This window comes from Neoarius graeffei, chromosome 4 (genome assembly GCF_027579695.1).
Source record: "Neoarius graeffei isolate fNeoGra1 chromosome 4, fNeoGra1.pri, whole genome shotgun sequence".
Classification (NCBI taxonomy): Eukaryota; Metazoa; Chordata; class Actinopteri; order Siluriformes; family Ariidae; genus Neoarius; species Neoarius graeffei.
Genome location: NC_083572.1, coordinates 68,050,534 through 68,074,738, shown reverse-complemented (window position 1 = coordinate 68,074,738; position 24,205 = coordinate 68,050,534). Strand labels below are relative to the sequence as shown.

Below are 24,205 nucleotides of genomic sequence, written 5' to 3'. Positions count from 1 at the left end.
TGTGGAAGAAGGTGCTTTGGTCAGATGAGACCAAAGTTGAACTTTTTGGCCTAAATGCAAAGCGCTATGTGTGGCGGAAAACTAACACTGCTCATCACCCTGCACACACCATCCCCACTGTGAAACATGGTGGTGGCAGCATCATGCTATGGGGATGCTTTTCTTCAGCAGGGACAGGGAAGCTGGTCAGAGTTGATGGGAAGATGGATGGAGCTAAATACAGGGCAATCCTGGAAGAAAACCTGTTGGGGGCTGCAAAAGACTTGAGACTGGGAAGGAGATTCACCTTCCAGCAAGACAATGACCCTAAACATACAGCCAGAGCTACAATGGAATGGTTTAGATCAAAGGATATTCATGTGTTAGAATGGCCCAGTCAAAGTCCAGACCTAAATCCCATTGAGCATCTGTGGCAAGACTTGAAAATTGCTGTTCACAGACGCTCTCCATCCAATCTGGCTGAGCTTGAGCTATTTTGCAAAGAAGAATGGGCAAAAATTTTAGTGTCTAGATGTGCAAAGCTGGTAGAGACGTACCGCGAAAGACTTGCAGCTGTAATTGCAGCAAAAGGTTAGCCTGGGCCTGCCCATCCTAAGCGTGACACAACATGAGGGCCTGTTGCGAGCTTAGTCTGGCCAGGCAAGCTATCTACAGCTCTTCCAAGCTCCCGAAAAATCGGGAACCAATCAACTTTGAGCATCTCCAACGGCCCTGGGTAGAGGCGTGTTCAAGGCACTGACGTAGTAGAACTGCGACCGGAAGCCATAGATTGTTTACAGAATCTATGCTGGAAGCGCTTCATTCACGCTTCCGCATCTATTACGCATAGATGCTGTATTGAAAGCATTCAACGGGAAATTCTCATTGAAAATGGAGCAAAGAGCAGCCCTGGAGGTATTTATTGAAAGGAAGGACGTTTTCGCCTTGCTCCCGACCGGCTTCGGTAAGAGTTTAATCTACCAGTTAGCCCCGTCGCATCACATACGTCAGAGGAAAGAGTGATGTGATTGGTTTAAGCTTCGTCACAGCCTTTTCTGGCTTCGACCAGTAGCAAACTGAGGCATTTCAGGGAGGCGGGTCAACCACGGGCTCTGGGAAACGGTTGGGCTTAATATCTTGGCCAGACCAATAGCTCGTAGAGCTTTGCAATCGCGTTAGCCAGACTAGCAAAAGGTGGCTCTACAAAGTATTGACGCAGGGGGGCTGAATACTAATGCACATCACATTTTTCAGATTTTTATTTGTTTAAAATTTTGAAGACCATTTATCATTTTCGTTTCACTTCACAATTATGTGCTACTCTGTGTTGGTCTATAACATAAAATCTCAATAAAAAACTTTTAAGTTTGTGGTTGTAAGGTGGAAAAATGTGAAAAAGTTCAAGGGGTATGAATACTTTTGCAAGGCACTGTATAAGCCCTGCGATGATCTGGTGACTTGTCCAGGGTGTACCCCACCTCTCGCCCATAGTCCGCTGGAATAGGCTCCAGCTTGCCCGTGACCCTGCTCAGGATAAGCGGTTAAGACTAACAACAATAACAAGACCGCGAAAGATCGCCATTTTTAAGCGACGAGAAGTCATCCATTATTATTGTTGTTGCTGCTGCTGCTTCTTCCGTGTTGTTTTTGCTTCGATATTTGCGCCAAGGTTTATGCAAACGTAGTGACGTAACTGACGTATACAACAACGTAACTGACGTATACAGCGACGTAATGACGTGGTATGAGGCGCCCCCTAGGCAATATATCAGGAATAGGTCACACATATGCACTAAAAGCTTACACATGGACTACTTTTCCTTGCACATGCACATGAAAAGCTTGCGCATACACCACATTGGCAGCGCCTCATAACGTGGCTTCCCTTAGCACCGCGAGCTATGGAAAAGCAAACTAGTTCTCAGCTGGCTCGCAAGTTGAACGAGTTGTGAACCAGCACCAGCACTGGCCCCGAACCAGCCCTGGAACTGATTTCGTGGAAAAGGGGTATGAGTGGACCAGCTGTCTGATTTCTCCGCTGGATATACTTGCCTCAGCAGCAATATCTCGTCCTCTTGTGGAAGAAGCGAATGAACAGAGAACTGAGCGAACAACTGAAAGTCAGATTGTTTCAAAACAATCGGCCACAAGCTCGGCCTTCAAGAAGCGAGAACACAGACGGGTAAGCTCCGACTCTCATTTGGATAAAAAAAACAACAAAAACAACACATTGTTTACCTGCATTTAGATTAATACATGTAACTTGTATTGTGTGTTTAAGTTACCGGTGTAAGATTATTTAATTTGCTTCAGAATGTGATTGTCTCAGCTCATCTGATTATTTAATTAGCCTTTTACGTTTTATCAGTGAAAATGCATGCATGTACATGTATGTTGCATAAGTTATAACACCTATCCTGTTTTAATGAGAGTCAACCCACAATCAGTGAAGTCAAATCAGTCTTAGTTGAGCAAGTCAGTAACGGGATTTCTTACTCATCTCATCTCATTATCTCTAGCCGCTTTATCCTGTTCTACAGGGTCGCAGGCGAGCTGGAGCCTATCCCAGCTGACTACGGGCGAAGGGCGGGGTACACCCTGGACAAGTCGCCAGGTCATCACAGGGCTGACACATAGACACAGACAACCATTCACACTCACATTCACACCTACGCTCAATTTAGAGTCACCAGTTAACCTAACCTGCATGTCTTTGGACTGTGGGGGAAACCGGAGCACCCGGAGGAAACCCACGCGGACACGGGGAGAACATGCAAACTCCGCACAGAAAGGCCCTCACCGGCCACGGGGCTCGAACCCGGACCTTCTTGCTGTGAGGCGACAGCGCTAACCACTACACCACAGTGCTGCCGGGATTTCTTACTTTCACCGTAAATTTTTATTTATATGACTTTAGTCTATACACTGTAAAAAAAGAATAGTTGAGAATACTTGAAATTTCAAGGCAACAGTCTGCATTAAGAATTTTATGTTTTGCCAATGATGTGCCCATGATAATCCAAACTATGATAAAACTGTTATCTTTATTAAGAATTCTTAATTAAGTCATTTTTCAATTCCTCATTCTGCCAACATAGATTTCTCTTTTTGCTGAACAGTGGCATTCACAGTAGTACAAAAAGGCAATTGAGGTTATCAGACTTTTTTGGGGGGCTTTTTTCACCTTTATTTGGATAGGACAGTGTAGAGACAGGAAATGAGCGGGACGGGATCAGGAAATGACCTTGAGTCAGAATCGAACCTGGGTCCCCGGATTTATGGTATGGCGCCTTATCCACCTGAGCCATGACGCCATACCCACAATGTGGGTTTTAAAAATTTTTGTAATTGTGTAGAACAATGAAAAAAGGCATGTATAGTTTAATGATAAATTATGATAACCTCAGGGGCGTCGTGGCTCAGGTGGATAAGGCGCCATACCATAAATCCGGGTTCGGTTCCAACCCGAGGTCATTTCCCAATCCCTCCCTGTCTCTCTCTCCCGCTCATTTCCTGTCTCTACGCTGTCCTATCCAAATAGAGGTGAAAAAAAGCCCCAAAAAAATCTAAAAAAAAAAAATTGTGATTGCCTTTTTGCACTACTGTGAATGCCACTGTTCAGCAAAAAGAGAAATCTATGTTGGCAGAATGAGGAATTGAAAATTGACTTAATTAAGAATTCTTAATAAAGATAACAGTTTTATCATAGTTTGGATTATCATGGGCACATCGTTGGCAAAACATAAAATTCTTAATGCAGACGGTTGCCTTGAAATTTCAAGTATTCTCAACTATTTTTTTTTACAGTGTAGCTGTCAAAGGCCTCGGCCTTAAAACCGGTTCCTGCTGTGACGTCACGCACTCAGGGCTGGCTGGCTCAGCGGGGCAGCTCGAATGCCAACTTTGCGGTTGATTTTAACTCTCAAAAATATATATTTTTTATTTCCATTTATGCAGCATACAAAAGTCAAGGATGGAGATACTATCCACTCAGAAATGTATTTAAAAATAAAGGTTCTGCGTATCTGCTTTAACAGTCACAACACACTCACAAGAAACAAACTCTATGCGACTTGTCACTTGCTAATGTGAATGTAGGATAACAGACCATGTGAGTATCCTTTCACGAGTTTCTGTTTTCAACACATGACAATTTAATATCTCATCTCATCTCATTATCTCTAGCCGCTTTATCCTTCTACAGGGTCGCAGGCAAGCTGGAGCCTATCCCAGCTGACTACGGGCGAAAGGCGGGGTACACCCTGGACAAGTCGCCAGGTCATCACAGGGCTGACACATAGACACAGACAACCATTCACACTCACATTCACACCTACGGTCAATTTAGAGTCACCAGTTAACCTAACCTGCATGTCTTTGGACTGTGGGGGAAACTGGAGCACCCCAATTTAATATGCAAATGTGAAATGTTACACTGACTGCACCAGTCGTTTAAATAACTATACTAACTTTCAGATAGCAGTCAATTTAATCACTCTACAGAAGCAGTGCTTTGGTTATTTTTTCCCTTTCTAGTTAAACCATAGAAGAGCCTTCCAGTGCAACCATCATCTTGTTAGGGTGCATTAGAAACGGAAGCATTATCTTTTCTGTGAGATGTAGAAAAGGCTTTTGGTGAAGAGATCAAGTTTCCCTTACTCATTCGTGGCCCCACCATATTCAAAACATGAGCCATCGATGGCTTATCGATGGCTCACATCAAAACAACCTTGACCCTCATAAACAGTAGTGTTGTTATAAGCAGTGTATATGGATCAACACAGTAGCACCGTGTCAGCAATATAGAGGGCTGCAAAAGTAGGTATACAGTAAGGATTATACGCAAACAACAGCATCAGGACGACTTCTACTTTCAGCAGGATGGGGCACCACCACACTTCATATTCAGTGTGCATACGCTACTTGACAAAGAATTTCTGAACAGGTGGATTGGACATTGGGGAGCCGTTGACTGGCCACCACATTCACCGGATCTCACCCCCCCATGGACTTCTTTTTCTGGGGATGTGTAAAAGATAAGGTTTTTGCACGCAAGCCACGTTCTCTTGATGCCATAATTCAGTTCATATGGGAGGCTTGCCAGGAAATTGATGCTGATAAAGACCTTTGTACCAGAGTGTGCATGGGTGCCCACATTCGACTAGTGGAGTGTGTGAATGCCGGGGGCAAACAGTTTGAACATTTGAGGGATTAATATGGTTATTATTGATAGACTATATTGCCAAAAGTATTTGCTCACCTGCCTTGACTCACATATGAGCTTAAGTGACATCCCATTCCTAATCCATAGGGTTCAATATGACGTCAGTCCACCCTTTGCAGCTAGAACAGCTTCAACTCTTCTGGGAAGGCTATCCACAAGGTTTGGGAGTGTGTTTATGGGAATTTTTGACCATTCTTCCAGAAGCACATTTGTGAGGTCACACACTGACGTTGGACGAGAAGGCCTGGCTCTCAGTCTCCGCTCTAATTCATCCCAAAGGTGTTCTATCGGGTTGAGGTCAGGACTCTGTGCAGGCCAGTCAAGTTCATCCACACCAGACTCTGTCATCCATGTCTTTATGGACCTTGCTTTGTGCACTGGTGCACAGTCATGTTGGAAGAGGAAGGGGCCAGCTCCAAACTGTAAAAACAGTCTGCATGCCGAGGTGCTCGATTTTATACACCTGTGGCCATGGAAGTGATTGGAACACCTGATTCCGATAATTTGGATGGGTGAGCAAATACTTTTGGCAATATAGTGTATGGGCGGCACAGTGGTGTAGTGGTTAGCGCTGTCGCCTCACAGCAAGAAGGTTCCGGGTTCGAGCCCCGTGGCCGGCGAGGGCCTTTCTGTGTGGAGTTTGCATGTTCTCCCCGTGTCCGCGTGGGTTTCCTCCGGGTGCTCCGGTTTCCCCCACAGTCCAAAGACATGCAGGTTAGGTTAACTGGTGACTCTAAATTGACCGTAGGTGTGAATGTGAGTGTGAATGGTTGTCTGTGTCTATGGTGGGGTTTACATTAGACCGTATCAGCAGATCATCAGATTAACGTTTTTAAAACGATTAGTGTGCACACAACAACACCAATACACGATTCGCGTGCACACAGCAACGCCAATACACGGATACGCTCGGCTCCGCAGGCATCCTGCGCTCCAAATCACTCCACCCTGAACAGCGAGTGCCCTCTGGAGGGTGCGCACTCCGGCCTTGTGCAGCTCACAGAGCGCGCGAGTGAAGTGCACAAGCAGTGATTCGGGACTGAGCCGCTGTGTGTGTGATCTCAGTGCATGTCGGGCATGCGCGTCACTTACCACTTGCAAGTGGAAGGATGGCAAGCCTAAAGACAATCATAACTACACAATGGGCAGTATTTGCATCAGTATTTGCAGTATTTTCATACTTTTATACTCTTTAATGAAAGGTGATACAAGGCGGAAGTCCGCGCCGTTTTTCAGCAGTCGCGTCACATGACCAACGCCAGTGAATCAGGAAGGTGGATGTCACAGTGACGTTGCCCAATGACGACGCCAGCTAGAGCTCAGCACAGCGTATCCGCGTATTCTCAATGTTTACACAGCACCAGACCAGACACGATCTGGATTGAATATGTGGACCCTGGCGGATTCCCGTTTCCCAGCGTTTTAATGTAAACGGACAGTGCATCCACGAAGAAAACGAGACAGATACGGTCTAATGTAAACTTGGCCTATGTGTCAGCCCTGTGATGACCTGGCGACTTGTCCAGGGTGTACCCCGCCTTTCGCCCGTAGTCAGCTGGGATAGGCTCCAGCTTGCCTGCGACCCTGTAGAACAGGATAAAGCGGCTACAGATAATGAGATGAGATATAGCGTACGTTTGTATAATCACTAAAAGAACTTTTTGTGCAAACGGTTTGTTTTTCATTCCTGTATACCTACTTTTGCAGCCCCCTGTATAACCAAAAGTAATAAACAGTTCCTTCTCATGTACAATTGTGTATAATCTTATAAAGCTTCTAAAAAAGAGTTACATTATAATGAAACAGCATGAAAAAAAAAAAGTCACTAAATAGCACATTTAACAAAAAGCAGCTTTATTTTCCCTCCATTCTGTTGACAGAACAGGTATTTGAACAGGTCAAACACTATTATTATTATTACCATTATAATAGTAATAACATGGAATGTAGTTTATGTCACTATTTTTTTTTTAAAGTTTATATAAGAAATACAGTATGCCAAATAAATAAAGATCTTTTATAGTCTCTGTGTGCCTCTACCACTCACACAAATATAGTTCTCTCTCTACAGTGGAAAACGTTGTAAGAGTGGTTATTTCTTCACTGAAAGCAACTTCCACCTTCCATTTGCTCTCATCACAGAGTACGAGCAAACAACTGAGTGCAATCTGTAATGCTACATCCTTCTGGAATGGCCATGACTAAATTCAGTTTATTATTTACACTTTTTTTTCTTTGCCTGTCAATGCATTTAAAAAAAAAAAGCAGGGATGTAAAACATTGAACAGTCGGGGAGAGGGGACAATGTGAGGAAGGCTACCAGTCAGCTAGTCAAGTAAATAAAACACTGTCATGTCCCCGGTATTCTCCCCTTTTTTATCCTCTATAAAACAGAATAAAACAGGAAAACATAAAAAGGAACACCAACATAAGACATAAATGAACCTGCTAAAATCTTGCAGCTTCATTAATGCCCCTTTATGAGTACTGGATGGATCGGAATACAGAAAGAAATCAAGAAAGAAAGAGACGACGATCTTTGACAGAGGGATTTTACACTGGTAAACTCACTCCGTTTTAATTTCACAATTTGCAGTCGGGTTGTATATTTGTGTTATTTTTGTGTGTTTCGATATTGCAAGCAAAATGCCCAGTTCAATCGGCACCGTGTTCCTCTAACTGAGAGATGATGGTTATTAGGTTCTGTAGGCCAAAGATGTATCCTGAGTCCTGGCCCTCGTGCACTACACTGTCCTCCCTGTAGTGTCGGCACGTGGTGTGGGCGAAATCGATCATTCGCACATCCACCACCGGCCTGGAGTTCCCACTGCTGCTATTAGCACCACTGCTAGCACCACTACTGCTGCTCGCACTCGCTCCTCCAGTGCTGTGAGGAAACCCAAAAGCGCCTTGCTCCTCCTCTTCCTCCTCCTCCTCCTCTTCTCCCTCTTCATCAGAGAGGCGGTCCTCAGTAGAGCGACGTGAGCACGGCAGTTCCCCATCATAAATAACGAGGAGTGAGCTGGAGTAGAAGCGGTAACTCTCGCACGCCTCCAGGGCGGCCTGCATTTCTCGAAGGCGCCGAAGCACAGGGGAAAGGAGTTCATGCCGCAACCTCCGCCCATCATGGAAGAACTGGAACAGAGCCTCCTTAAAACCAGCCAACGTCAGCTTGCGTCCATGATACTTGTTCATGAAAATGAGCTGACCTGAGTTGGACTGGTACACCTGCAGAAAATAAGAGTGGAATTACTACAACACAGAGGTTATCATCATTTATGCAGGCTCAGCTTATGTTTTCTTAAACCACCCCACAGCATTTTCACGCAAGTTGCTGACGGTATTATAATTTGTGATGAAAACTGAAGAGGTAAATTAGAAAAGGATGAAAAATAGAAGCATTTTTATCCCCTGCTGGCCGAAAGGCCCGAAGGGGGATCATATCGTGGCGAAGTCCATCCGTCCCGGAAAGGATTCTCACATTCTGAAATCAACTCCTCTCATAATTTTTGGAGGAATTTCACGAAACTTGGAAAAAGGCTTTGTTATAAGACAGTAATACGCATACTGCAATTTCGTTTGCAATATATTGTAGCGGGGGATATTGAGCTCTCAGAGCACTCGTTACTAGTGGTCTCAGACCCCACTGTACATATTACTATCGAATCATACATACAATTTGTGCTGGCCAAATGCAATTCAGCTTCAAGGACAGGACAAATGAAACAAAAAGGTAGAGGGTAGTTCTTCGGTAACGGAATTACATTCACAGCAAAATGTGGTAACTTTTTTTTTTTTTTAGTTGCAGTATTCGAGATAATGGTATTAAATAAAAATTTCACACAGTATGGGGTATCTTTTGACCCTACAAAAAAGCATAGAAAAATTGGCTGTGTTTAACTTTGAACGCAAAATTTTTTTATGAGGAAAGAAAAAAAAGTCAGTAACAGAATTACGTCAGAAAAAAACTGAACTTTCATTTCTGAAAATTCAAACCAAGATTTCTCTGAAGCGACATTGCTATAACTGCGGTGATGATTTTTAAATATGGTCTTCAGTACATTTTGCCTTGGATTCCATACATAAGCAAGATCACTGAGCTGACAAGTTAAGGCAATTTTAGTAATTTCATAATTTTGGCCTGTCTGCTGAAGAACTGCCCTAGAAGACCTCTCGCTGACATTTCTGCTATGGTACAAGAGACGCAATGTAAGAAGTTGAGTGAGTGCAAGCTCACCTGCATGCCACAGAGACGGACACCAATGCTGGCCGATGTGCTCTGCTGGCACTTGCGGATCTGCATGGCTTTCTTTTCCTCGGACGCGTCATCACCATGCTGCCTTGTGCCCATCTTCAGATCCAAAACACATGGCATTGTGTGACGCCATGTCAGGTTCTCCAACAAGATAAACTCTTGGAAGGGGCTGGGTCAAGAAAAACTAAATTTTACAAGAATGCTGTGGCTCTTATAGCAAAGCATCTACAACGCAACCAGCCTGTAACTGTACAGACTGAAAACATTTTAAACCACGTTCATTTACGGTGCTTACGCCATACAAGGGAAAACAAAAACAATTTTACTACCAGAGCTTTCGACATCTTCACAGAAATCTTAACATCCCTCCCACAGAATGGGGCTTAACTGACAGCACAACACTACGCTGCTCAGCGGTCTTTAGCATTTGGAGGATACTGTACTGGTTGCGGTGCTTGGCGTTCTCCTTCATCCTCTGCAGGTGTTGTTGGTGGCACTTGAGGCTCCAGGGGTTGTGCTTGAGCTGCGGTGCAGAGGCATTACTCCTCTCCAGGCTATAGTAGAGCACCTCGGCCTGCTGGAACCACTCCAGCTCCTCCTCCCGCTTCAGACTGAACACACACGAAAAGCGGCATGTATATTTAGAAAACTCAACAGGGTGCCTGGCTACTCAATAACCTCTAAAATGTTTACACCACACAGCATCCCCAACATACAAAGCAGTCTCCAGCATGTACAGGATTACAATTTATATTAGCCACACTATCAATCTGACACCACACCGACATTTTTTTAAAAACAGATTTTAAATGGCAAGCCAATTTGTGAAACATTGCCCAAAAATCTAGATTTGAAATATACAAAGAATAAAGCCTTTGCAATGATTCCTTAATTTGGTGGTTTCACAACTCCTCTGATTACTGCTGTGGTATAATAATACTGCAGTACTGTGCAAATCTCTTTAGCGCTCGTACTTTTGCTCAGAGACGACAGCTTGATGTTATGTTTGTGGTAAAATCATTATAGGAAAAAAGGTGGCGTCATCACTATTGGAGGTAGAGGAGTTTTATCAGAGAACGTTTTGTGAAGGTCACTGTTGTATGACTGATTCAGACAGAATGAATATCTATGTCATTTATCCAAACTAGCACAAATATGTTTGATATACACACTTTATTAGGAACTCGGGTCTAATTTAACTGCTAATCGGGTCTCACTTTGCTGTCAAAACAGCCTCAATTGTTCATGACATGGATTCCACGAGATGCTCGAAACATCCCTTTGAGATTCTGGTTCATGGTGACATGACTGCATCATGCAATTCCTGCTGATTTTTCAGGTGCACGTTTCGTCCTGTTCTGTCACATCCCAATTGGAGGTGTGACGATTCGGTTTTTTCACGATTCAAATCACGATTTTGATCTTCCGATTCGATTCGAATCACGATTCACTTTTTTTGCCCTCTATTTTATAACTGATGCAGATCATTGTCAATATTCTGTTAACTGTCAGCCTAGAAATGTACAGCAATTAAAAAAAAAACAAAAAACAAACAAAAAAAAAGTAAAGTAGTTTTGCCTTTGTAGTCTCTATTCAGACCCCAGTCACTCTCGGACTTCCACATGGAAATGGTTTCTGCTTCTTAAACATGTCTGGTACAGACGTAGTTGTCTCATTTGAAAAAGTCCCAGATTCAACTCTTGACGTTTAGATGCAGATTCTTCACGAAACTTTGGTTTCACATCAATCTCAACTGTTGGATGGTGCCACCAATAGGATTCTGCCTGTTAGTGGTATTGCCATGATGAGGAAACTTAGACTTGCACAGCTTACACAACACTTGTTTTCTATCACAAGAGAGTAAGAAATGCTGCCAAATTGGGCTTTTAAAAGTCAGTGGCTTCAGGAATTCCGAGTCGTCCGCCATGTTCACAAAGCAACGCGTGATCTCGCGAGATTACTATAGCAACCACAAACATGGCTGCGCCCACGTACAGCTCTGGATACCGATTCGAATTTTTGTATCAAAATTATGCCGTTTGTCGAAATTTGCTGTGCATCTACGGTTATTGGGATGAAATTAGGTCTTGTTAGTGAATCGTGATTCATTAAATTTTAATCAGTTTTTGAATCACGGATTGAAATGGATCGATAGATCGGGGATTGATTAACTGTCACACCTCTAATCCCAATGGTGTCCTATTGGATTCAAATCCAATGACTGGGAAGGTGACTGAAGAACAGTGAACTCCTTGTCATGTTCATGAAACCGGTTTGAGACGACTTTTGCTTTGTGACATGATAGAATTAGCCATCAGAAGATGGTAAACTGTGGCCACGAGGGATGCACATGATCAACAACAATACTCAAAAAGATTGTGGCATTCAAGCGATGATTGATTGGTATTAACAGGCCCAAAGCGTGCAAAGAAAAACACTCCCCAAACCATTACACCACCTCCACCAGCCTGGACTGCTGACACAAGGCAGGTTGGATCCATGAATTCATGCTGTTGGAGTCAAATTCCGACCCTACCATCTGTATGCCTCAGCAGAAATCAAGATTCATTAGACTAGGTTATGTTTTTCCAGTCTTCAACTGTCCCGTTTTGGCGAGTCTGTGGCCACTGCGGCTTGAATTTCTGTTCTTGGCTAACAGAAGCGGAACCCAATGTGGTCTTCTGCTGTTGTAGCTCATCTGCCTCAAAATTTGATGTGTAGTGCTTTTCTGCTCACCACGACTGTACAGAGTGGTTATGTGAGTTACTGTAGCTTTTGTCAGCTCAAACCAGTCTGGCCATTCTCCACTGACCGCTCTCATCAACAAGGCATTTTCGTCCGCAGAACTGTCACTTAGTGGATGTGTTTTCTTTACTGCACCATTATGAATAAATTCTAGAGACTGTTTAGCGTGAAAATCTCAGGAGATCAGCAGTTATAGGAATACTCAAAGCGGCTCATCTGGCACCAATAATCATGCCACGGTCAAAATCACAGAGATCACAATTTTCCCCCATGCTGATGGCTGAAGTGAATATTACTTGAAGCTGCTGGTCCATATCGAAATGATTTTATGCACTGCACTGCTGCCACACTATTAGTTTATTAGAACATTATATTATATTAGGTGGGCGGCACGGTGGTGTAGTGGTTAGCGCTGTCGCCTCACAGCAAGAAGGTCCTGGGTTCGAGCCCCGTGGCCGGCGAGGGCCTTTCTGTGTGGAGTTTGCATGTTCTCCCCGTGTCCGCGTGGGTTTCCTCCAGGTGCTCCGGTTTCCCCCACAGTCCAAAGACATGCAGGTTAGGTTAACTGGTGACTCTAAATTGACCGTAGGTGTGAATGTGAGTGTGAATGGTTGTCTGTGTCTATGTGTCAGCCCTGTGATGACCTGGCGACTTGTCCAGGGTGTACCCCGCCTTTCGCCTGTAGTCAGCTGGGATAGGCTCCAGCTTGCCTGCGACCCTGTAGGACAGGATAAAGCGGCTAGAGATAATGAGATGAGATTATATTAGGTGTACCTAATGAGTGCGAGTACATGCCAGTGTTGAAAGTAGGGTTGGGCGGTATTATGGTAAGAAGGTATCCCGAGGTATCCAAAAGTACCAACGGTATCGGTCTCATTACCGTCATTTTAAAAAAATATATAATATCTAAATAAATATGGAGTACATGAGGTCATAATATAAAATAATAAATTGAAGATCATCCCAAATAACTGTGTGATCGTATTTTCACTAATTCTATCAATTTCCTAAAGAAGTTCTCATCGCATGCAGGGTTGTTTATGTCGTTACCATGGCAACCCTGCGTGACATTTGGAGTCTGACAGAAAGCTTCGCAAGAGACTGAGACCGGGGGTGTCATGGCTCAGATGGCTAAGGCACCGTACCATAAATCCGGGGACCCGGGTTCGATTCCAACCCAAGGTTATTTCCCGATCCCGTCTCTCTCTCCCCCGCTCATTTCCTGTCTCTCTATACTGTCCTATCTTTAAAAAAAAAAAAAAAAAAAAGAGAGACTGAGACCGTGGTTGAAAGATGGCAAGTCAAGATAACGAGTTAGTGGCAAAAAAAAATACAACATCGGCAGTGTGGCAGTATTTTGGTTTCAAACCAAACGAAAAATCTAATATGTCCCCTAAGGCACACCATAGCCTGGGGTACTCCACTTCCACGAGATCTCTCCAATGAGTTGTGTTTTGAGTAGGTTACATGAGTAACAACAAGGTAAAATAATACAACGTATGACATTTGGGATGTGGGTAATAAACGTTTGAAATGTCATCTACTGAAGAAACAGAAGAAAACATCGTAGCGTAAACTGTTCGGTTTCTGGTGGGAATTAGCAATGCGCTTGCTATCTTTGTTGGGTGTGTTAAACCGTATGGATTTAAGTGGAATAACTGTAAGGAGTTATGTGATCAAGACAACGTTTTAAGCAAGGTAAGGCCATTTGATTATTAATTTCCCCGCCATGGCATGACGTGGGCCCATATGATTTTGCCTTGTGCAGCTATCACGCATTTGAATTAGGTTCGCCTCATTTGCGCTGAAGAATATGGTTTATCGCGCAGTCTAAACGGACTTGGGTGTTGGTTGATTCTTTTCTTTTTTTATTTCCCATGCTTGAAAGGGTATGATCCTGCTCATCGTGTACTTTTTTTGATGGAGTAGGTGAAATAGTGCTGCAAATGGCGTTTCAACGCAGACATGTGTAAACGACAGTTGAATGCTATTTTCAAGATGAAGGAAGAGTTGCGTGATGCTTTGAAATATCTCTTAATCCATTCATCAATGCACAAAATTCGCTTTGCTGCTTAATCCATACCACAATGCACACAATTCGCTATGCTGCTTTTAAATAGTACATTTGAGGCATAGGCGCATGTTACACAGTAGGCCGAAACAAAATATTTTTTTCTCGGTAATACCGTATACCCCGGGAAAACACAGACAGTTTAAAGGTATCAAAATTTGGATACCGCCCAACCCTAGTTGAAAGATACTCAAAACACAATAACGGGGCACATGAATGAGTACATTACCAGGTTTACTAATTACATTACTGTGAGTTGAGGTAAAGTTAAATTGACACATGGGCTCAATTTGTAATGTCTCAAATTATACCTCCACAGATAAAACTAATCCACCTCAAATAGGGTTTTAGATAAACCAGCAAAGACAAACTGACTCGCTATACTTAACACTTAATCATGCAGATGACAACGACTTCGATTGTCCACGAGACATATTATGCTCCTGTGAAATTTTGATTGTAAAAGGTTCTGAATAAAAAAATAAAAGAATGATGTGTGTCATGTAAATGTCTTCTCACCTCTTGTCTTTGTCTTTGCGTGAGTGCCTGGCCCTTTCCTTGCTATAGCCTTCATTGTCCAGCAACATTTTATTGGACCACTTCATCTTATTCTTAGGTTCCAGGTCAGATGAGGGATCCACATTCTCCAGATCACCCAGATCACTGTGCAGTGGGTAGGCGATGAGACACAGATTACCCTCCTCGTCCTCTTCGAAGCTCACCGACACTACCCCTACAGAAAAAGGGAAGGAAAGACAGGGAAGTTATTTCCAAGTACTTGACCAAAAAAACCAAAACAAAAAACACCACTTCATCTTATTAGAACATAGTTAGACTTCCCAGCTCAAAAATAGGCAGACTGGGAAATCTTGAGCCATCTTACCCACTCCACTTTTTTATGTTCTTACAAGCTTTCCAGCGTTTTACAATTACAGAGCCGTCTGCACAGCCCTCGGCTCACCTGATAGAGATCAGACAAGTCCACAACACAGAACGGGAGAGAGATGTGTGCAGAAAACAACGTGACACACACACAAAAAAAAGACAGGAACAAAGAGAACGGTGTCGTGGGTAAGGGGAAAAAAAAGCCACAATATAGACGGTGTTTTGGCTGACTGAGGAAATGTACATTTTCTTCGCCAAAAACATTAACAAGTGATAACATATATAAACCAGTAAGAAAGGACACAAGGCAGAAAATTTGAAAAACAAATGGTTTATTAATCAAACTCAACCAAAAAAAAAAGCAAGTACATTAAGTGTTCACAGAAATCCCCTGCTACAGAAACTCAAAAATATATATAAAGATAAAAAGAAAAATCACATTCAAGGGACAAGAACGATGCATTTTGATAAAATGATTTTATGAACAGGGCATTTCTGCATGTTTTTGTACAAGGAAAGAAAAACGTTATACCCACTGCTCTTATATATATATAAAATAAAATGTTTCAGTCAAAGAAAAGAAATAGCAGAGTGCAACCAGTTCATAATTATTATAACAAAGGGACAATTTTATAAAGTCTCTTCGAGAAAGCAAGCCCAAAGCCAATTACATTTCCCAGCTCTTGTTGCTTCTCAAGTTCTTGCATCCCCAAATCTAACCAGTCCAGTACTTTAACTTAAGTCCTGTAAGCTCCACTATGTCTGGTTTAAATGTGGCACATAAAACACCACGTTAAAAAAAAAAAAAAGAGACACAAAATCAGAGAGCTAGAGAGAAAAGTACAGTAAATTTTTAATGATGGCAAATTTGGGTACACAATCCTCTGATCATTACAGCAAGAACACACAGCTGAACATACAGCAACACATCTTTCCAACCAAGCATGACAGACAGATAGAGAACACGATACGTTAAAGAAAATGCACATCAGCAGAAGAGAAAGATAGGAAGTGAAAACTAATGTAAGCTTTGCTGCTGTGAACAGTCAGGTTTCAAGGCAGAGCATTACAAAATATGCGCATGAACAACGTTGTGTCAGGGCGTCATGACTGAACATGTCATGCAATGTTTTGCAACACATAATAAGGAGAATTAGAGCTGCTGATGGTTATTTCAGTCTTAATGAGCAGATGATCCAAAGAGGTGAAAGAGAGGTTTCAGCTCTTGATATTCAGCTCATTGATTATTTATTTACTTATCTTTGGATGTTGTGAGGTTATGATCAAACCCATACCTTTCTTGTCGAGAATCCAATACGAACGTAAAAACTTGGTTGAATCCAGACATAAATGCACAATATAAGGTATCAAATAGTAACTTCTGCACTGTGTATGTCAAACAGGAAACCGTTTGGCATTTAGCTGCTGACTGTAGTGCTGTCACGTGGGAAAAAGGTCCTTTAACTCCATCTGCACGGATGTCATTACTGTACATCTTTAGGACATAAACAAGCATCATTGCGCACATAGAACTAAAACAAACAAACAAAAATAAATAATAATAAAAAAACCCTGTTCTGTTACACGAAATGAGGTCGATGAGGGAGACCAAAAGGCCAAAAGCGCTTCCTAATACACTGTACTGAACAGTACACCAGTTATTATGCATTGTTGAGTACAGTAGTACACTGAAGCAGTATTGAGACGGCATCCGGTGGTTTAGCCCCATGTCAATAACGTTGATCAGACGTGTTTATGATCGAGTATTCTAGACTGAAAGAGAACAGAGCTTTTTTAAGGAAAGTTTGAACTTGACTGAATTTTTCATTTGATTTTTGTAAACTAACTTAAAGTAGTTTAAAAACCTCTGACCAGCGAATCAGAATCAAGAATCAGAATCAAATCAAGGGGTTGCAGGTTAAATCTCTGCAGCTCAACAGAACAGGTTCAAAGGACTTAAACTTAAGTTCGAAGAATTTCTAAAGATCTGATTGTCATTCTAAGAATAATATTCTGGTTTGCCGGTAATAATTCAGCACGATGTCGAATTCTCATCTTTTTTTTTTTCTCCTCAAATTCTTATCTTTAATACTGCTGGACATGAATAATAACCGGTAATAATTTGGACCGATTTTCAGTTCCTCTTGTCTTTAGCATGTTCAATCGTGCCACATATCAGATGTTAAACAAAACACAAGCGATAATCTTTCCTCCAAAGTATAAAGCAGCTGCTATTTGAAACAGAATTTAGAAATTATAGTCATGCCTTCTAAAGTCACGGATGGTGTTTTAATCTCACCATCCCTGAAGATTCTAGACTGAAAGAGAACAGAGCTTTTTTTTTTTTAAAGGAAAGTTTGAACTTGACTGGATTTTTCATTTGATTTTTGTAAACTAACTTCCATCCATTATCTGTAGCCGCTTATCCTGTTCTCCAGGGTCGCAGGCAAGCTGGATCCTATCCCAGCTGACTATGGGTGAGAAGCGGGGTACACCCTGGACAAGTCGCCAGGTCATCCACATAGAGACAAACAACCATTCACACCTACGGTCAATTTAGAGCCACCAATTATCCTAACCTGCATATCTTTGGACTGTCGGGAAAACCGGAGCACCCGGAGGAAACCCATGCAGACACGGCGAGAACATACAAACTCTACGCAGAAAAGCCCTCGCCGGCTGCTGGGCTCAAACCCAGAACCTTCTTGCTGTGAGTCAACAGTTCTAACCACTACACCACCGTGCCACCCGGAAAACTAACTTATAGGTTGTTTTACAATCAGGGTACGCAAGCTAAAAATCACATTTAACACTTATTATCTTCAAATATCTAAAGGCTTGACTAAATAAACTTGGTTGTTTATTGTAGCCCTGTGATAGCTCTATTTACCATGCAAAAAAAATTTGGTGATAACGTTATTTTTGGTGAATGTATGGCAATATATGTCATATTTAGCAAAATTACTCGTGCCATTTAGAAAAAGTGCTTTTTTGACCAAAAGGGATGCACTTAAATCATTCTTTATACCATAAAACAAATATTTGGTTCCATATATCATTGGAAACATAGTTAAGTTTTAACATTGAATGCCAGTAAGTTTTCACACTATTTTGATCAAATTAGTATGTAATTGTGTCAAAAAAATGTCCTCTCCGAGACAGCTAATTTTTCAATATAAAATAACACATCTAAAATGATTATTTTCATCCTAAAACGTGGTCAAGATATTGGGACAAATATTAGAGACAACTAACACAAAGCTTACAGCCTTATATTTAAAAGCACTATGGAAGTAGTGGATTCTGAATTGTCCAAAAAAAAAAAAGTCCTCTCCGAGAATCACTTCATTAGTTTCTCCCAGTCCTGCTTAAAGCTACGCTTAATCTTATAATACAAACTATTACACATGCCTATCTGTTCTTTAACTTGTCCTTCACTTAAAAACTGGTACAAGAACCAGTTTGAATCAATTTGAATTTTGGACGCCTGTGACACAAACTTTGTACCCTGATTGTAAAACAAGTAGTTTAAAAAACTCTGACCAGCAAATCAGGTTCAAATCTCTGAACAGGTTCAGAGAACTTAAACTTACACTACCGTTCAAAAGTTTGGGGTCACCCAGACAATTTTGTGTTTTCCATGAAAAGTCACACTTGTATTTACCACCACAAGTTGTAAAATGAATAGAAAATATAGTCAAGACATTTTTCTGGCCATTTTGAGCATTTAATCGACCCCACAAATTAACGTGATGCTCCAGAAACTCAATCTGCTCAAAGGAAGGTCAGTTTTATAGCTTCTCTAAAGAGCTCAACTGTTTTCAGCTGTGCTAACATGATTGTACAAGGGTTTTCTAATCATCCATTAGCCTTCTGAGGCAATGAGCAAACACATTGTACCATTAGAACACTGGAGTGAGAGTTGCTGGAAATGGGCCTCCAAAAACCAGACATTTGCAGCTAGAATAGTCATTTACCACATTAGCAATGTATAGAGTGGATTTCTGATTAGTTTAAAGTGATCTTCATTGAAAACAACAGTGCTTTTCTGTCAAAAATAAGGACATTTCAAAGTGACCCCAAACTTTTGAACGGTAGCGTAAGTTCGAAGAATTTCTAAAGATCTGATTGTCATTCTAAGAATAATATTCTGGCTCGCCGGTAATAATTCGGCACGATGTCGAATTCTCATCTTTAATACCGCCGGACGTGAATAATTTGGAGCGATTTTCAGTTCTTGTCTTTAGCATGGGTCACATATCAGATGTGAAACAAAACACAAGCGATAATCTTTCCTCCAAAGCAGCTGTTTAGAATGTATAGCCATGCCTTCTAAAGCCACGGATGGTGTTTTAGTCCCACGCGCAGCATCCCTGTAGGGCTCAACCGCTGTAAACCTACTGAGACTCGTACGGTACGGTACGGCACGGTTATTAGACACGATACGGAATAAGAGACGGGAGGAGAGGGAGAGAAACAGGCCGCAGGCTCATGAGCTCGCTCGCTAACTAGCCCCTGCTGGCTGCTTACCTCGGTACTGCGGGGTGAACTTCCGCATGGCCGCCGGGAGGCTCTTGTAGAACTGATGCTCGCGCGGGATGAGCGGTTTGCAGATGGTTTGCTCGCCGAAGCGCAGCACGCACGAGTGGCCGCCCACCTGGTGCACGAAGGGCTCAAGCAGAACCCCTTTCTCTAAAGCCATCGGCTGCTCTGGCTCCATCCCCTCGATAGCTGGGCTCATCCTCCGCGGTCATTAAGACTCCGCAGGATGCGATCAAACCCGGGGACACGACAACCGAGGATGACAGGACAGAACACACACACACACACAGAGAGAGAGAGAGAGAGAGAGGTTTCTCAGCTCGCGCTGTCTTTTCCTCCCTGACAGAACAAAACAGGAAGGAAGCCGCAAAACAGCCAAATAATGACAAAACCGAGTGCTTTCGGAACCCTTTCCTATTTCCACGCCACCTAGGCGACGTTTTACTTTTTAATAAAATATTTTTTTATGATTATTAACGTTTTATTTAAGAACATAACACCCCGTTAAAGCTCTAAGAACAGCCCGTCCTCTCCCACAGCTCAGTGCCGTCAGTATGACTCTGCGTCGTTCTGCGTCGGACAAATAAAAACGGAACGAGGCGAAAAGAAGCCCCGCCTCCCAACCAAACCGACCAATCAGAGCCCAAGGAAGGTGGTCGGTTGGAAACCATCCGAAAGAGCTGCAGGCAGACAAAGGGAGGTAGAAAAGAGCAAGAGTGGGGGAGGAGAGGAGAGGAGAGGAAGTGAAAGCGGTAGAGAAACTATGCGAGGGGTGCTGCTCAGCTGTTCTGTGAAATACTGCAGATGAACAAAAACAAAACAAACAAGAGTAGCCCGAGATGGGGGTGGCACGCTGGTGTAGTGGTTCGCACTGTTGCCCCACAGCAAGAAGGTTCTGGGTTCGAGCCCAGCAGCCGACGAAGGCCTTTCTGGTACCACTTTTCCGCTGGTGCTGGTTCACAACTCGTTCAACTTGCAAGCCAGCTGAGAACCAGTTTGCTTTTCCATAGCTCGGGGTGCTAAGGGGAGCCACGTTATTACGTCGCTGTGTACGTCAGTTACATCACTGCGTTTCCATAAACTTTGGCGCGAACATCGAAGCAACAACAACAACAATAATGGATGACTTCGTGTTTGTACAGCTGCTGCTTCTCGTCGCTTAGAAATGGTGACCTTTCGCGGTCTTGCTATTGTTGTTGGTCCTAACAACTCCGCCCCCCCGCTGACGTAAGCGGTTCTTTCCTCTGGCCCAGCAAAGAGTTGGTGCTAGCCTGGAACCGTTTTTTCTGGCCCGAGAGCCAGTTCTTTGTCAGTGGAAACAGAAAACCCGGTTCCAAACTAAGCACTGGTCCCGAACCAGCCCTGGAACTGCTTTGGTGGAAAAGGGGCATGTATAGAGTTTGCATGTTCTCGCCGTGTCTGCACGGGTTTCCTCTGGGTGCTCCGGTTTCCCCCACAGTCCAAAGACATGCAGGTTAGGCTAATTGGTGGCTCTAAATTGACCGTAGGTGTGAATGTGAATGGTTGTTTGTGTGTCTATATGTCAGCCCTGCGATGACCTGGCAACTTGTCCAGGGTGTACCCCGCCTCTCGCTCATAGTCAGCTGGGATAGGCTCCATCTTGCCTGCGACCCTGTAGAACAGGATAAGCGGCTACAGATAATGGATGGATAGATAGCCAAGAGAGGATTAGAAAAACAAAACACACTCGGTCGTTTTATCAGGTATCTTGGATGATATTGTGGTATGTGGTGAAAGGAGGTTGAGTTGGGTTTCGAGAGATGGAGGGATGCATTGGAATGAAGGTGAGCAGGAGCAAAACAGAATACATGTGCATCAGTGAGATGAGAATGGGGATGAGAGAAGATGCAAGGAGTAGACGTAAAGAAAGTTGGTGAATTCAAGTGCCTGGGGTCAACTGTGCAGGAACATGGGGGCTGCGATAGTGAGGTGAGAAAGAGAGTGCAGGCAGGGTGGAGAAGGATTTCGGGAGTTATTTGTGATAAAGTCCCAGCAAAAGTGAAAGGTAAGATGTATAAGACAGTAGTGAGACCAGCTGTGATGTATGGATTGGAGACCGTACCCTTAACGAAGAGACAGGAGGCAAAGTCGGAGGTGGCGGAGTTGAGGACGTTAAGGTTTGCGATGGGAGTGACGAGGTTGGACAGGATAAGGAACGAGCACATCAGAAGGACAGCACATGTGGAGAGCTTGGGAATTAAGCTAAGAGAGATGAGACTGAGATGGTATGGGCACATCCTGAGAAGCGATGCAGAGCATGTTGGAAGGAGAATGTTGAGGATGGAGCTGCCGGGCACACGAAAACGAGGAAGCCCAAACATGGATGTGGTGAGAGAGAGGACATGAAAGTGGCAGGTGTGGTAGAGAAGGATGCGGAAGACAGGGAGCAATGGAGATGAAAGATCCACTGTGGCGACCCCTAATCGGGAGCAGCCAAAAAGAGTTTTATCAGGTATCTACAGACACAAGACAGGTGTTGTCCGCCCCCCCCCCCCCCCCCCCCCAAAAAAAAAAAAAAAAAAAGCTTTGTGACTCTCTCATGCTACTAGGATACTTTACTGTTATGGTTTAGGTCCACTTATAAGGAAAGGGTGCTGCAAATATGAGGTTATTCTAATATCCCCATCAAGAGGGCATCTAGGGTCACTGATTATTTTCATACCCATAATCATATGCTATGGCCTTCACAGTCATCAGATCTCAAACCACCTGAACACAGATGGGATATTTTGGACTGATGTGTTAGAGCGTGTTCTCCCACACCATTGTCAAAATACTAATTGAAGGAATGTCTTTTTTCGAAGCACAGTATTCATCCTTTCAGTACACTTCCAGAGAATTTATGCCAAGGCACACTGAAGTCATGCTGGTGGCTTGTGATGGATCAACACCTTATTAAGTTGCATTTTTTTCTTTAGTTTCCTTTAATCACCTGCCTGGAGATGTACTTTGAATGTGTACAGCTTGTCAGCCCCTTTTACCCTGTCTATTAACGGAAAGGATCCAGCATATTTGGGTGGTGTACCCTTCAGCAGTGGCAGTATTGCTGGGTTTCAGTCACGTGACTTTTCTTAGTGATTTTACCGGAAGTGAAATAGCTGGTGGTCTAAACTAGCAAGAACTTATCAGATTATGCTCGTAATCTAGAAGCCACTGCTCGCTTTAGATATGTTCAGAAGATTGCTATGTGCAATGGAATAGTGGTGCATCAGTTGCCCCCAAAAATGAAAAGTTCCTCCGATCATGATGCATTTTTGTTTTTATGTTCCTTTTGGTAAGAAAACACACTGGGTGAAATATTTTGACAAAATTCAAAAGTTTAATGGTGGCACCAGGAGCTCAAAGTTATAGAAAAAGCTGCTATTTTATAGCTTTTATGATAAAATTTCGATCACTTTTCATGAAACATTATGGCACCTTATAGAGTATACCAGATATCTTAGATACACATTTTTAGTGCATATTCTAAATATATTATCAAGCATAGTTTGAGTTTTAGCTGTTCATTGAATCATTGTTCAACTACTTTTAAACAATACAAATGTATTCTGAATCACATTAACGCTTCTCAATCCCTTGCAAAGGTTCTTAACATGATCTCTGGGTCACAAGAAATCAATAAATGGAGTCCAACATTGTGATTCAAACCTTACGCGAAAACATAAAATAAGCGTTTTTTGGCAAAAAATGAACCTCATGGTGCCACCATTAGACTTTTGAATATGGTCAAAAAATTTTACAAGATGTCTTTATTGGTGAAAAGGAACACCCAAACAAAAATGCATCAGAGTTTATGAAAGTGAGGGCAACTGATGCATCCTAATAGTCAAGTCAAGTTTATTTCTATAGCGCTTTTAACAATAAACATTGTCGCAAAGCAGCTTTACAGAATTTGAACGACTTAAAACATGAGCTAATTTTATCCCTAATCTATCCCCAATGAGCAAGCCTGTGGCGACGGTGGCAAGGAAACACTCCCCCAGGGAAAACTCCCCCAGAAGTTTTCCCTGGGGGAAGGAATAGATCCCTACAGTCTGGGAAAGAAGGATTTGTCATACGATCTCAAAAACTAGTCGAGTTCCCCAACATCTTGAACTATCTGGTGTTGCAGACATCCTTCTACACCGCAAAACAGATTAAAGCGTAGAAGAGTATGGTGGCTTACAACTTTTTTGTATGTGGCTGGGTAAAGGACCTCGATATCAAGTTGCTGCAGTGCCGAATGAATCCTGTATTGTTTTTGCCCGTGTAAGTGTGGTTTTTTTTAAGCTTTTCGTTCGCGTCTTTACAACGAAGCGCTGCAAGTTGAAGTGTAAACAAACAACAGTTCGCTTGATTCTCACTTGTGTTGGCTCTTATCTCTCAGGTAAATCATTCACAAAAATCATCAGAAACCCCTTTAAAGACCTGGATCTTAGTTAAACAAGACGGAGAAGTGATCACGGCGCATTGTAACTGTATGGCTGGGTAAGAATTTTGTTGC

The 24,205-nt window shown here is 42.8% G+C and overlaps 1 protein-coding gene across 1 annotated transcript; it reads right to left on the bottom strand.

Moving 5' to 3' along the window:
- Positions 1 to 7,056: 7,056 nt before the first annotated feature.
- On the bottom strand, positions 7,057 to 20,250 carry ip6k2a (inositol hexakisphosphate kinase 2a). Its single transcript, XM_060919528.1, has 5 exons — positions 19,690 to 20,250; positions 14,794 to 15,007; positions 9,897 to 10,069; positions 9,441 to 9,616; positions 7,057 to 8,431 (listed from the first exon to the last, which is right to left on the bottom strand). The coding sequence occupies exons 1-5, from the start codon at positions 19,898 to 19,900 to the stop codon at positions 7,859 to 7,861; spliced, it is 1,347 nt and encodes a 448-aa protein (XP_060775511.1). The 5' UTR covers positions 19,901 to 20,250; the 3' UTR covers positions 7,057 to 7,858.
- Between the last annotated feature and the right edge of the window lie 3,955 nt (positions 20,251 to 24,205).

Excerpts from the sequence above, each read along its gene's own strand:
- ip6k2a (XM_060919528.1), bottom strand. The coding sequence starts at position 19,900 with ATGAGCCCAGCTATCGAGGGGATGGAGCCAGAGCAGCCGATGGCTTTA. Across the intron at positions 10,070-14,793 it reads CGCAAAGACAAAGACAAGAG|TCTGAAGCGGGAGGAGGAGC; the intron begins GTGAGAAGACAT and ends GTGTGTGTTCAG. Across the intron at positions 8,432-9,440 it reads TCCGTCTCTGTGGCATGCAG|GTGTACCAGTCCAACTCAGG; the intron begins GTGAGCTTGCAC and ends TATTTTCTGCAG.